This window comes from Oratosquilla oratoria, chromosome 25, assembly GCF_046742065.1.
Source record: "Oratosquilla oratoria isolate Oo_2021 chromosome 25, ASM4674206v1, whole genome shotgun sequence".
Lineage (NCBI taxonomy): Eukaryota > Metazoa > Arthropoda > Malacostraca > Stomatopoda > Squillidae > Oratosquilla > Oratosquilla oratoria.
The window spans coordinates 4,190,574-4,205,573 of NC_134801.1; the positions used below are offsets into that span (position 1 = coordinate 4,190,574).

Sequence of the window (15,000 nt, forward strand, 5' to 3'; positions counted from 1 at the left end):
TGCCTTTTCTTTTTGGCTACTCCCCGTGTAAGGGGGAAAAGAGCCTTTGGAATATGTATGTATGTATGTATGTATGTATGTATGTATGTATGTATGTATGTATGTATGTATGTATGTATGTATGTATGTATGTATGTATGTATTTTGATATATTGTCTTTGAGATATTCCATGCCAAGGGGGACATCATCTTCAGGCAGGTAGGCGAGCCCATCCAACATCCGAACAAACAACTTGATTTCTTCTGAAGAACGGTAGAGCTCAACGAGGCCAAGATCTTGAACCTTACGCCAGGTGCACTGTGTCAGATGGTAGAAACACAGATGGGTTGTTGTGTGATGACCAAAGACAGCTCTGGTAGCATTGATGGCAGCAAGCTCAAAGTCAGTGATGATAGCTGTTGGATCAGGCTGGTATCCAAGGACTGTGCAGCGGTCGATGACAGCTGTGAGGACATCTATGTAGGTCGATTTCCACTTGTCTGACATTAGGGCATAGATACAGCTGACAACAGAGTCACTAAGCTGGGCATGGATAACATAGAGTTGCTTGAAGCCAGGTGATGAGGTAGTGAAGGTACCATCCATGTACCAGCCATCTGCTGCAGAGAGATGGCGGAGGGTTGAGTCAGATGCATACACTATGATGCGGTTTGGGAAGGAGTTGTTGTCATGGATCAGAAACTGCTGAGGGTTGGGGCCAATGGTGCGGGCAAAGTCACCATCCACAACCAGGTCCTTCACTGATGCAGGGGGAGGGGGGAACATCTTAGAACGCTGTCTGCGGATGTCCCGCTTGATACTGTTATTCTCACCAAGTGCAGCACATACCTCCACAGGAAGGATGGAAATGGTGTCAGCAAGGATCTGTGAAGGGGTGACTCTGGAGTTGGAGGCCTGAACTTTCAGGTTAGAGAGGACCTTAGCAGCAACTATGAGCTCTGATGATGCTGGATGGCAGTGAGAGTGTTCTAGAAAGTTGTAGAGATATTCAAATCTGTGACAATGGCACCTTTACATGTTTGAGCAATACGCTGAAAACATTCCCAACGAATAGTAGACTTAGTAATCTTTTTCTTAGTGTACATATAACCTTCAAACAATATTTTTGACCACCTTTGTTACTAGTAATGACTTCCATGGTTGCAGATAACTGTACTACCTCAGATTAGCAGCTCTCCCCCTATATACCATCACATGTAAAGCAATTAACATCTTACCTTACCTTACCGAGGTGCTATGTCTCTGAAGTCGGCGACCATGGAACTCCATCTTTCCCGATATTGAGCCAATCTTGTTAGGTCTTGAACTTTCAAGAATAGCCAATTAACAACATAAAGTCTTTAATGACTTGCTTTGACTTCAGGATTTCAGCAGGTAACAAATAAATACATTTTATGACCAACCAATTATTTATAGTTTCCAAATAATTTTGATACAAAATTGGGGGGGGGGGGATTTTGTCCAGCCCGCTCACTTTTGTGGAGGGATTCTGTCCAGGAGGGATATTATCCAGAGACATTTTGTTCGGGGGGATTGTGTCCGGGTGGCATTACGTCCCGGATCCGGGAAAATATCTGCAACTCCGTCTCAATCCACTTGGCACCCTGAAGTCCCCAGGGACCATCAATGAAGAACACCCGTCCGCGTCGGGTTGAACAAAGCGGTTCCTTGAGGTCTGTGAGACAAACAGAGTTCCCAGTTCCGTCTAAGGTCCATTTCAGCCAGGTCAGCGACCTGCGAACGTCCCTGCATCTGGCTTCCCAGCGGCGTCGAAATTTCTCCCTAGTGGCCAATTAGAGCGTGGGTTATGACCTGACTCGATATCTAAGCTGGACGGAAATCACCAATGATGCAGACCGCCCCGGGAACACCACGCGCGAACATCCCCATCAACTCCGCCGCTGTCTCCCCCAGACCACCTTGGGACACCATTTGCCGTCTCCTACAGACCTTCTTGGAGGACTAAGTTGACGCACATCGCCGCCACCTCCGTCGCCGTTTCCCGCCCACCCCATCAGTGATTGCCTTTCAGTCAAGCTACCCCCTCCACATACTGATAGTTACTGACTTGCATTTCTAGTTTTATAATTTCTGATATATTTTCACAAATTTTCTCAACAGGTAACAGCACCCCATTATGCTTTTATCTTCTCAGAATCTTCACATTGGAGAGGACTTCTGCATATTGTGGACGGGCTTGAAACGCATGGTGATTCATTCGCTCCACCAAATAAAGTCATTTGCTGTTAGCCAGAGGAAACTATAAACCACGATACCGTGTCAGTGTAATCAACTCTTACAATCTGGGAAATGACACTGAGCTAAATCAAATTGTGGGTGTATTGGAATAAAATTGAATCCATGAAAAATAGTACTGGGTAGTGAAACGCAACCTTATCGCTGTGAGAGGGCTTCCTTCAGCACAATAAAATTACATGGTGGTAGATGGAATAAATGCTAAAATTATCAAATTCATCGAAAGTGAATACAACAACACATGAATGAAGAAAACTGCAAGAGAATGTAAGGCCTGCACTAGGGAGCTCCATGCCCATTATCACCCATTATTTTGTTTTTCTATCACTCCTTTCCTAATCTACCCTTTTGCTGACACTGTCTACAACAAAATTAATTAGCTATGTCCCTAAGATAGAAGAGCCCCTAGTTGTTTTTTGCTGCTTCGTTATCCAAATGTCTGTCTTTTCTTAAAATACTGAATGACATCATATCAGTTCTGCGGTCTAGAGGAAAGTCTTCGATGACTGGATTTCTCCACGCTTTGCAGGTAGTCACTATTTTCTATAACAGAAATTAATTATCAATAAGACTTTTGTCTTGGGTTACTTGTATCTAGCTGACTGTACAAACTATAACTATTCCAGGTTTTAGTAAAAAAAAATTACATCTCTCTGCACACTATGAAGTATAGTGTGTGGAGTTCGAAAGACCTGACATTCTAGTCACAATGTTTGTCCATAATCTTTAAATGAGGTATGAGGTGTTCCGATTCTTTAATGATCATAATTGGTAATCCAGCATATAGTGTGGGAGATATCAATCGGGACTCTTACTGATGAGAGACGAATCAGCATTCACCTTCATAATAAGGATGATAATGGAAATTATAACAATGCATACATTCGAACATATATACATACACACATACATACATACATGAATACATAAATACATACATACATACATACATACATACATACATACATACATACATACATACATACATACATACATACATACATACATACATATATACATATATACATACATACATATATATATATATATATATACATACATACATATATATATATATATATATATATATATATATACATATATAGGTACATACAAACATATTTAAAACATATGTAAGAGGCTGGTAGATAAAAGTAGACAAGTAGGGTAGATAGAGGGGTAGTTGGAGAGAATTTCATTGTTATGAGTTGGATGTTTGATAAACAACAGCCGTAGCAAAGGAATTGAATAACCTCGCTCCTCGTTTAAAGTTTACAAACAACTACTGGGAACCCGATTTCAGTGCTGTATTATGCTGATGTAACAGTATGTAGACTAAGCCAGTGATGTATTGATTTCGAGATTGCTTGAGTAAGCAGTATTGCTTAAGAGGTTTGTAATAGTCTTTCTGATTGGAGAAAGGGTGGAGGAGAAAATTCAATTGGTTCATGGGAGTAATTTCACGCCCTTAGGGGAGGTATTTAGATGTTTAGAGTAAAGAGCGTTGGACTAAAGAAATCATGACGTCAATGCAAATTGACCTAGTGATCAAATTGAGGATTCCAGTTAGGAGTCTCTTGGTGTAATTCAGAGAACCAAGTATAATTTCGAGAAGAAAAGAAGGAAGCTTTTAACTCCGTTTAATTCCCCTCTATTGGATATAGTAAGGCTATTGAAAACAGAAACTGAATAATTATTAGTAATAAGACAGTGTTGAAAGAAACTTGAAATTGAGAGAAGAAATACAAAACTATATAATGGCACAATAAACAGTGGAAACAGCAACATCAAAGGAGGTAACAGTGATAGTAGCTGAGTTGTAGAGAGGTTAAATAAGAAAATTGTTACATATCTTGGAGGTATGAGTAGTCCTCATACTATAACTTGGGATACTTGGTTTCCTTGTGTTAAATTTACCCTAAACAACCAAATTAATACAACTACAGGAGAAACACCCCCATTTTATTATTTTTGGAGAGGCCAAAATTCTTCCATATGAAATCTTGATTGCAGAGCAAAAACCTGTGTAGAATATAAATGATTACATCTCAAATAGGATACACACATTCAAAGTTATACATCAAAGAGTTAGGGAACACATGCAGGAGTATGCATAAGAAATGAAAAAGCAACAACACAAAATAGCAAAATAGCACAAAAATAAGATTAAAACTAGGAGATTTAGTTATGGTCAAAATACATGCACCTCATAATAAACTTTCAGCGAGGTACTCAGGTCGATATAGGATAATTGATTTTGCAGGTGAAAATAAATACAAGACCTTACACTTAGAATCTAGGGAAGTGTCAGTTAGACATGCAGAGGACATAAAGAAGGTTAGGATAAAATTTGATAATGAGAATACATGTGGCACTGAGATTAAAGATTCTCAAACTATTAGTGTGGTAAATAAGTTATTGAGTCCAGAGGAGTATAAAGAATATATTGATAATATCATATGTGAATTCAGCATTAATTTTAATCACTTTTACGCATAGTCCTGGGTTTATGATATTATTTATATGTATGTTCCATGCCTATGATGGGAGGCCTGTACTTGGTGTGTCAGACAGATGTGCTACCTGGAGCCTTGGTCAGTCGTGAAGACTTGGAACCTTGCCAATATATAAGGACAGTACCAATAAGTATTGAACTATATTTTCTTTTAGGAAACATTGAAATATCTTATGCAGCTTCACTAGTATGTGTCCTAGACGAAAAGTGAAATAAATGTGCGTGAAACAAATGTGAAATCATGCAGTGACATTTTACTATTACTAACATCTTTAATGGTATGTATATAATGTAATATGTCTCATTGACACACAACTCACCTTCTTTTGAAAGATAAAATCATTCTCCATTGAGATCTAACGCAAACAATTATTCTAATAATGTCTTATTTTAATTGTTGCTGTTCTTAATAAAATTTCACAATCACTATAATTCTATTTGAACGTTTTTCATGATATTGTTATTGGTAAATTGATTTATGAAATCTTAAGACTTTTGTAGTAATAAGTTTTGAATTCAGTTTGACATTATATATCTGTGTTATAATTATTTTGTTTTGTGTCTTTTTCATGCACAAATGTCAGCAGACAAAATTTTCGATTATTTGTCCAAGTTTAAGTCTTAAATTAGGTCTTATCTCAGTTTTTGACAACTGTGAAATACATGCAGGCACATTTTCCACTATCGCTAACACCCTTAGTACCATATATTTGACTAATGAGACATACCTCGTAAACATTAACATCACATTACCTGAAAACTCCCACTTTGAAAATTAGGAGAAGAGCAATGAAGAGATCTTCCTCAAATGATTCCTCTACCAGTTATACAGTTATTCTCAGTGTCCTCATTTCTTCAGTAGTAATTGCTGCACTAAATGCAATTTTTGCATTCAGGAACATGTCGATTACCAATACTATTCACCATTTACCGGCTTGAATTGTTTTTCTTTTAAAGGTATTACAGGCATGTATGTATTTTGCAAGGGTTAATTATTTCTTTGTTATGTGTGTCATATGTTTTGATTACAACATCCATTGAAGGGTAATACTTTTGACATTTTTGTCAGTTGATGCGGAAATGTTTTAATAGTTAGTTTATTGTAAAATATAATTTTTAATTGTTTATTTCCAGCAAGCCCTGGAAGAGGGTAGTAGAAAATGGTTGGTCGGGATGACCAAGGGTAGCTGCCAAGCCCTGTAAGAGGCTGATAGATAGATGTACATAAGTAGGGTAGATAGAGGGGTAGTTGGCGAGAATTTCTTTGTTATGAGTTGGATGTTTGATAAACAACAGCGGTAGCGAAGTAATTGCATAATCTCGCTCCTCGTCTAAAGTTTACAAACAACCGCTGGGGACCCTATTTCAGTGCTGTATTATGTTGATGTAACAGTACTTAAACTAAGCCATTGATGCATTGATTTCAAGATTGTCTTTCTGATTGGAGAAAGAGTGGAAAAAATTCAGTTGGTTCATGGGAGTAAAGTCACGCCCTTAGGGGAGGTATTTAGATGTAAGAGTAAAGAGCGTTGGACTAAAGAAATCATGACGTCAATGCAAACTGACCTAGTGATCAAATTGAGGATTCCAGTTGGGAGTCCCTTGATGTAAGTTCAGTTAACCGAGTGTAAAGTCGAGAAGAAAAGAAGGAAACTTTTAATTCCACTTAATTCCCCTCTATTGGACAAAGTAAGGCTATTGAAAACAAAACTGAATGATTATTAGTAATAAGAAAATGTTAAAAGAATGTTGAAATTGAGAGAAGAAATACAAAACTGTATAATGGAACATTAAACAGTGGAAACAGCAACTGAGTTAACACATACATACAAGCATGCATACATATATACATAGATTTATACATACATACATACATATATATATATATATATATATATATATATATGCATATACATGTATATACATGTATTTTTATATTTATACATACAAACATTTATACATGCATTTATACATACATATATACACATTGTCATGACCAGCCTAAGTGCTTGGCTATATCGCGACAAAAACAAATAAATAGATAATTAATAAACAATCAAATAAATAAATAATATTTGTGTGGTCTTGGACATTTCGCTCAATGGATTCAGAAAATGTCAGGTAGGATAATCAAACTCTTCGTTAAAATTATTTATTATTAATAATGGTAAAAACACATACAACATTCAAAGGCCATTGAATACGTAAACATATATATGCACAGAGTAGGATATTACGACATTAGATACCAAATATTATTGAATTATCAAAATATTATAAATTTCACAGAGAAAGGAATGAACATATAAACAATTACTAGCTCATTTTGCACAGGACTCTTACTCAGGAACTGTAGATGAGGACTGACGAATCTTGATTATGGTTGATAGAAGACGCGCCTGCTGCGGTCCTAGAGCTCTCATCTACTAGGACAAGTGACTATGTAACCTTGGAGAGGTGCAGCAACTTAAACCTACCCCGTACCCGCTCGGGTCTGATGAAAGCAGACCTGTGACCTTCGGGGAGTATACGATACGGGGATGGAATTAATTAATAGTCCTGATGGCCACGACAGACCTAGCAAGGCGGTGGTTGTAAATCTGCCTAAGAAACTCAAGCGATGCCTCGGAATGCACAGACCAAAAGGAGACGACCCTGGAACGATGTTGGACAACCCCTAAGGAATATGCGCTTGGTGACTATAAATGCTGCATCACTGAATGTCAAAATTGAAGAAGTGGTAGAGATGATTTTGTAGAGAAGATTAGATATTTTTAGGTATATGTGAAACAAGATTTGTTGGAGAGGGAAGAAAAACGATGCATAGCAACTTTGAGCTAATATACAAAGGAATGGAAGTAGAAAGAAAATATGGTGTGGTTTTTGTTCTTACGCCTGAATTTACTGAAAAAAAATTGAAAAGATAGATTATGTGAACGAGAGAATAATAAGCATTACAATCAAACTGGTGTTTTTATTTGTAAAATTTTTACAGACAAGGATTGCTAGTCCAAATTTATCTTCAAAGGGCGTGTTTCTCTAGGCGATCGCCATAATTATTGTATATATTTAATACTAATGTAGCTTTTGGGTCTGAGAAAATATCATTCATGAGATCTCAACTTATGCCTAACTCATTGGCAGCTGATATGATGTCAACCTCATGTCTTGACTCCAAAACATTGAACTACAATAATGATACTTTTAGAGCTAATTTCCTCAAAATATTTTCTGATACCGCTGGTCTAGGCCAGCAAGATTGCTTTTGATGCCTGCAAATAATTGTTTCATTTAGATTGGGTAGATAAGGATGATATCACTTTAGATAGGTTCCGCCTTATTTTGGATTTTTTATATACTATTATTGGCCCCTTTTGAAAGGAGACCAGCATATTTTCTCAGTTGCAAGACGGATGAGTCTCTATTATCTTTTGCAACACGGCTTTCAAGTAAACTAAATGAAGTGCCTTCTTGTTCTTTGTGTATTAGCAATGCACAACAACATACCAATGTTCCTAGTTCTCCTCCTCCAGACCCTCACTCATTAGTACCTACTCAAAGCTCTACTTTGTCTACATTTACACCTCCTGTACTTATATGTATCTATTGTAACAATTCAGGTCACTTAAGGGCTTTTTGCTTTCGCCGTAACCGTCACGAGCACAAGTCAATGCAGCCCCCTGTCCGTAGGAATTTCTCTGATGCCTTCTCTAACGTGACACATGACCACTCTAGAGTACCACCTCAGGTTAAACTTAGTTACTGTCATATTCATGATCAATGCAAGCATTCGATTAATCTGTGTTCAAAGATTTTGAAACTTAAGGCAGAAATCTCTCATCAACTTAGGCAAACTCAGTCCCATTTTCATCAGCTCCCATATCACAAATTAAGGGAATGACCAATAATAGCCGGTCTCAAATCACCCCTTTGGTGGCTGCTGAGTCTTCTCCATACCTGCCAATTTCTTATGGAGAACACACATATCTCAGTCACACTAGAATGGAGTCTTATAGGTAGAAATGTTTATTACGCTCTTAGGAATTTGTACAATGTACCCTTATCTCCTTTTTGTAATAGTTTGCATTCTGTACAAGGTTCCCCCTTCCCTATTCTTGGGTCTGTTCGCAATCCATTCAGCTTTTCGTAGCATAATACATTTTTTATGTTACTTTTGCTGTTGTTTCTAGAATTGCTCTTATGTGTGATTGGCTCTTGGGTATTGATGCTCCTACAGCTCATGGTATAGACGTAACTCCTAGGCATCATCAGGCAATACAGTTGTCTTCGAAGTGTTCTAATCGTTTTGACTCTCCTATTCTTTCTTGTGCTGCTGTTGTTGTAGGCGAGCATTATATTTCACCTTTAAGTTCAGTTCGAGTCCCATTGCGCATCTCAAGTGCTCCAACTAGTTCTGACGTCTTTTCCCATAGTCGAGATGGGTTAAACGCATATTTTCGTGTACGTGTATGTAACTCGAGCATACATATATATAAGAAAATTGGCTCTCAACTTATATCCCTCTTGATGGAGCAGGTTCAAATCCTTGGCTCTACCACGTTTCAATATCTACATGTTGGCTTCCTCGAGTCTCTCGATGTTGATGACTTAGAATTAAAGTGAATTGTGGTTTGATGAAAATGTATATCGGTTCACTGGAACCTATTCAGTGTTATATATATATATATATATATATATATATATATATATATATAAATATATATGTATATAAATATATATATATATGTATTTACACACACACACACACACACACACACACACACACACACACACACACACACACACACACACATATATATATATATATATATATATTATTATCATATATACATATATATATATATATTTATATTTGTCAACCACAATGCACTTTAATTCTAAGCCATGAACATTGTGGTTGATAAAAATGTATCTCTAATCACTGGGTGGTGGGTCAGGGATTGGAGTTGGTTAAAGAAAAAGGAGAAAAGTGGGAGATGAGCCAGCTGTTGTTTGCGGACGACACTGCGGTTGTAGCAGGATCAGAGGAGGGATTGATGAAGTTGGTGACAGAGTTTGGGAGTGTGTATGAAAAAGAAAATTGAAGATAAATATGGGTAAAATTAAAGTGGTGAGATGTACAAGGGGTGAAAGTGGCAGCAGACTGGAAGTGAGCATTAAGGGAGAGCGACTTGAGGAAGTGGATATTTTTAGATACTTGGGTGCAAATGTGGCAGGAAAGGGAGGAGTGGGGTTGGAGATAGAATGTAGATTGAGAGAAGCGAGTAAATGCCTTGGTGGATTAAAAAGTGTAATGAGGAATAGATATCTGGAAATGGATGCTAAGAGGAGACTGTATGAAGGAGTGATTGTGCCAACAGCACTGTATGGGGGCAGAAACATGGAACATAAGAGAGGAAGAGAGAAAGAGTTTGAATATGTTTCAGATGAGGTGTCTGAGAAGTATGATGGGCGTTACTAGGCTGGATAGAGTGGGAATTGAGGAGGTAAAGAGGAGAACAGGGGTAGTAAGGGAGTTGGAAGATAGGGTTGATGAAAGAGTATTAGGATGGTTTGGACACGTGGAAAGAATGAGTGAAGAAAGACTAGTAAAAGAGGTATGGAAGGCAGATGTGGAGGGAGTGAAAATGAGGGGCATCCTAGGATGAGATGGATTAATGGGGTGAAGGGGTCTTTGGGGTAGGATAGGAGAGGACAGAAGACAGGGGTGAATGGAGAATGGTTGTATATGGATGATGCTGTGATGCATGAGGTGGAATGGGTGGGGGGATGGGGCGTGAGGTAGTATGTGTGAGAAAAAATTGACGCAGCCCGAAGTGATTTCTCCCCGTCTTCTCTTTTTATGCATGGGGGGACGGAGAGGGGGGGGGGTCGCCGATTTAATGAAGCGGCCTTGCTGTGGGTGTGTTGTGTCTTGCGACACTGCCTCTGACCCAGGGCAGTCGACAAGGTGCAGGGATGACCCGTCATCCAGGAGGTGCTAAGATAAGAGGGAGGGTGGATGGGAAGGAGTGTATTTAGGGATGGAGTGGGTGGGAATAATTTTATGCCTTTTTCTTTTTGGCTACCTCCCATGTAAGGGGGAAAAAGCCTTGGTATATGTATGTATGTATGTATTATTATTATATTTATATTAATACGCTCGTAACTATCTATCTATGTGTGTCACGCAGCCCGGTGCGTCCGTTACGCTTAAGTCAACAGTCGTGACATAGTAACTCTTCTTCTGATTGGCTGATCTTCAGTCGTGACGTAATGTCTCTTCTTCTGATTGGTTGGTTCTCAGTCGTGACGTCACTAAGCTCCTCCCTACTATGTGACGCCATCATTCAGATTCCTTAATATAGATAAATTAACAGCTCGATTAAGTTTGTTCAATGCGTATGAGTGTGCGTATACGAATATATTTGTATTGTTACTTTTTATATGAAAAGTACAAGATTTATTCATAGGTTTCAAGATATCATACATTTTGTATGTATATATGTTTGTATATATGTGTGTGTATATATATCAAACGTCTATAAAAGTTTTTAGACTTTGAAGACTCCTTCGAAAGACTTTGAAGACTCCTTCGAAAGACTTTGAAGACTCCTTCGGGACACTTTGAAGACTCCTTCAGGAGACTTTGAAGACTTATTTGGGAAACTTTGAAGACTCCTTTGAGAGGCTTTGAAGACTCCTTTAGAAGACTTTGAAGACCCCCTTGGGAGACTTTGAAGACCCCCTTGGGAGACTTTGAAGAATCTTTCGGGAGACTTTGAAGACTCCTTGGGAGACTTTGAAGACCCCTCTGGGAGACTTTGAAGACTTCTTTGGAAGACTTTGAAGACTCCTCGGTAGACTTTGATGACTCCTGCGGGATATTTTGAAGACCCCATGAGAGTTTACAATTCTTTTAATGGTAACAGTTGAAGTATATGTTAAAAAATCAGAGTATATGGATCTAAACATCTAGAAAATATTCTTACAATGTTTTCTGCTCAGAAATAGAGAACATTACGTGTATTATGAATACCCCATGTTTAAATGAAAAATTTATTATAGCTTTCTGAATATCTGATCAAAACATCTCGAATGTTCATTTATGGTAAAGTATTCCTATGAAATTTGATCATAAAATTATAAAAAAAAAGGTGCAAGATCACGTTATAAAAACATAACATCGTGGTATCACAGATACAGCTTTACCATAAACTTCCACCTCTTCAAGATTTCTTCGATGGAGCCCCTTTGGGATCCATAGAATAAAGCAAGGTTGAAATTGACGCCAGTGTTACTCTACGTCTTTTCCGTTGAATTAAAAGCCGATTCAACATTTTTCACCCATTCGAAACAATGGAGGAGAGACGAAGACAGCAAAGAGAAGCAGGAAGAGAGCGACAGAGGAGCAGACGACAGCGCTTGCGAGAAGACGAAAGGCAAGTAATCCATGATAGAAACAGACTACGAATACAGCAGCGAAGGAATAATATGAGCCAGGAGGAGCGAAATTTACATCTTCAAAACATGAGAAACAGAGACCATGAAAGAAGAAATAATATGAATGTGGTGGAGAGAGAGCTATTCCTAGAGAACATGAGAAACAGAAATGATGAAAGAAGAAATAATATGAATGAGGTGGAGAGACAACAATTCCTAGAAAAAAATGAGAAACAAAGACCAGGAAAGAAGAAATAATATGAATCAACAAGAGCGAAAACAGCATCTTGAAAATGTACGAAATAGAGTTCGACATCACAGAAGCGCACTTAATATTGAACACCAGATATATTACATTGGAGTTATGGATGTCCGATGTCAATTTTGCGGAGCTTTAAGATTCCAAAGAGAACAACTAAATTGCTGTCACAATGGAAAAGTTTCACTTCTTCCCTTACAAGAATACCCCGAAAATTTGAGATTACTCTTTGATGCAGACAATGCCGAGGGCTCAAATTTCAGACAGAATATAAGAAAGTATAATTCTGCGTTTGCTTTTGTATCTTTTGGTGTGAATATTAGACCTCCTCGAGGACGTGGACCGTATTGTTTCCGTTTACAAGGTCAGACTTACCACTACGCAAGCAACTTCTATCCAAATGACCTTGAAGAGAGAAGATACGGCCAGCTCTACATCATAGAAACCAATGAAGCCATAAAAACTAGAACAATGCTCACGAAAATGCTAATTGCTTAGTATCCGTTTTCCAAAAGATAAATGACTCAATTAATAATAATCCTTACGCAGCAACATACCATAATATGATGGCTATTCAACAACATGAACAAGAGAGAGCTGCTAATGAAAACATGTCGCCAAGACAAGTAACCTTGCAGTTCATCCCTGGACCTGATAGACGAAGATACAATAATCCAACAGGCAATGAAATAGCAGCCATATTCGTTGGTGATAATGGCGCGCCTCCAATGCATCGTGATATTGTTGTTTATCCCATAGGTCAATAGAGGGAGAGTATTGCTTACATCTCTTGCCATCTTGATCCCATGGTTTACCCTCTTCTCTTTCCAAATGGAGAACCTAGATGGCATATAAATATGGCTCCTGTGGAACAGCGTCAAACTCATGTTCGCAATAAAGTTTCCATGCAAGAGTTTTACTTATACCGTCTAGCAATCAGAGATGGCTTTAGTGCCTTGCATCGAGCTGGAAAATTACTGCAACAATACACTGTTGACGCTTATGTGAAGGCGGAGGGATGCCGTCTGAAATTAATTCAAAATAACCAAGCACAATTGCGAGTGGCACTGTATTCTGGTCTCATGGATCACCTAGATAGACGGAATAAACATCAAGAGCCAGGTGTTCCAGTCATTTTGTCCTCCATATTTAAAGGAAGTCCCAGAAACATGCAAGAAGCCTATCAAGATGCCATGGCAATCGTCTGCAAATATGGAAAACCAGATATTTTCTTGACATACACTTGTATCCCAGTGTCGAGAAATCACCGAAAACCTCGGGCCATATGAAACAGCAGTTAAGAGGCCAGATTTAGTTGCACGAGTTTATAACATGCACCTAAAGGAACTTTTGATTTATATCAAGGATAGACATGTCTTTGGTGTTCCAGTTGCTCATATCCATGTCATCGAATTTCAAAAGCGCGGCCTACCACATTGACATCTATTGCTAATACTGCGAGAGGAAGGCAAACTAAGAACAAGAGAACAAATTGATGATATCGTTTGTGCTGAGATTCCTTCATCAGAAGATCCAGAGTTGAGAGAATGGGAAAGAACCTTGATGGTCCATGGTCCATGTGAGACATCAAATCCTAATTCTGTGTGCATAGTTGATCGACACTGTGAGAAAGACTTTCCAAAAGATTTCCAACAGGAAACTATGACAAATGTATCCGGATACCCAGTGTACAGACGGAGAAACAATTGAGAAAAGGTACAAGTGGGCACTCATGTTCTTGACAACAGATTTGTTGTTCCTTACAATAAATATCTACTGAGAAAATACCACGCCCGTATCAATGTTGAAGTGTGTTCTTCAGTGAAAAGCATAAAATACCTGTTTAGATATATATATAAAGGCCACGACTGTGTAAACATAGAAATCAGAAATAATGTAGATAATAATGAAGCAAATAAAAGAAATGAACACAATGAAGCTAAACTTTGTCATGTAGATATGTGTCTCCGCCAGAAGCGTTTTGGAGATTGTCTGGGTACAAAATGCATGATCAATCTCACATGGTTTATCGTTTGGCTGTGCATTTGCCTGACGAGCAGAAAGTTTACTATAGAGAAGGAATTCAAAGGCAGGAGACAGCAAGGGCAGAAGAACGCAATACACAATTGACAGCTTGGTTCAAACTCAATCAAGTAGATGAAAATGCAAGAATTTTTTTGTATTGTTCTGTGCCTGAGCATTATGTTTTCAACAAACAAACAACAAAGTGGACACGGCGTGTTAGATTAAACAATATTGTAACCAGAATGTATTCTGTAAGTCCTCGAAATGAAGAAAATTTTATTCAAGGATGTTGCTACTGCATGTCTCTGGAGCGACTTCATTCAGCGAATTGAAGACAGTCGATGGTCAAATAATGACCACCTTTAAAGAGGTATGTGTTAGACTGCGCCTGGTTGAAAATGACAATGCATTGCATGAAGCTTTGACAGAGGCAGCAGCTCATCAGATGCCACGGCAGCTACTAACCATGTTTGCCATGATGTGCGTCTTCAACCAGCCTGT

The 15,000-nt window shown here is 38.3% G+C and overlaps 1 protein-coding gene across 1 annotated transcript; it reads left to right on the forward strand.

Annotated features, from left to right (window-relative positions):
• Window positions 1-14,477: 14,477 nt before the first annotated feature.
• LOC143038981 (uncharacterized) lies at window positions 14,478-14,831 on the forward strand. Its single transcript, XM_076208825.1, has one exon. The coding sequence runs from the start codon at window positions 14,478-14,480 to the stop codon at window positions 14,829-14,831; it is 354 nt and encodes a 117-aa protein (XP_076064940.1).
• The last annotated feature ends 169 nt before the right edge of the window (window positions 14,832-15,000 follow it).

Coding starts and splice junctions, on each gene's coding strand:
- LOC143038981 (XM_076208825.1), top strand. CDS start 14,478: ATGCATGATCAATCTCACATGGTTTATCGTTTGGCTGTGCATTTGCCT.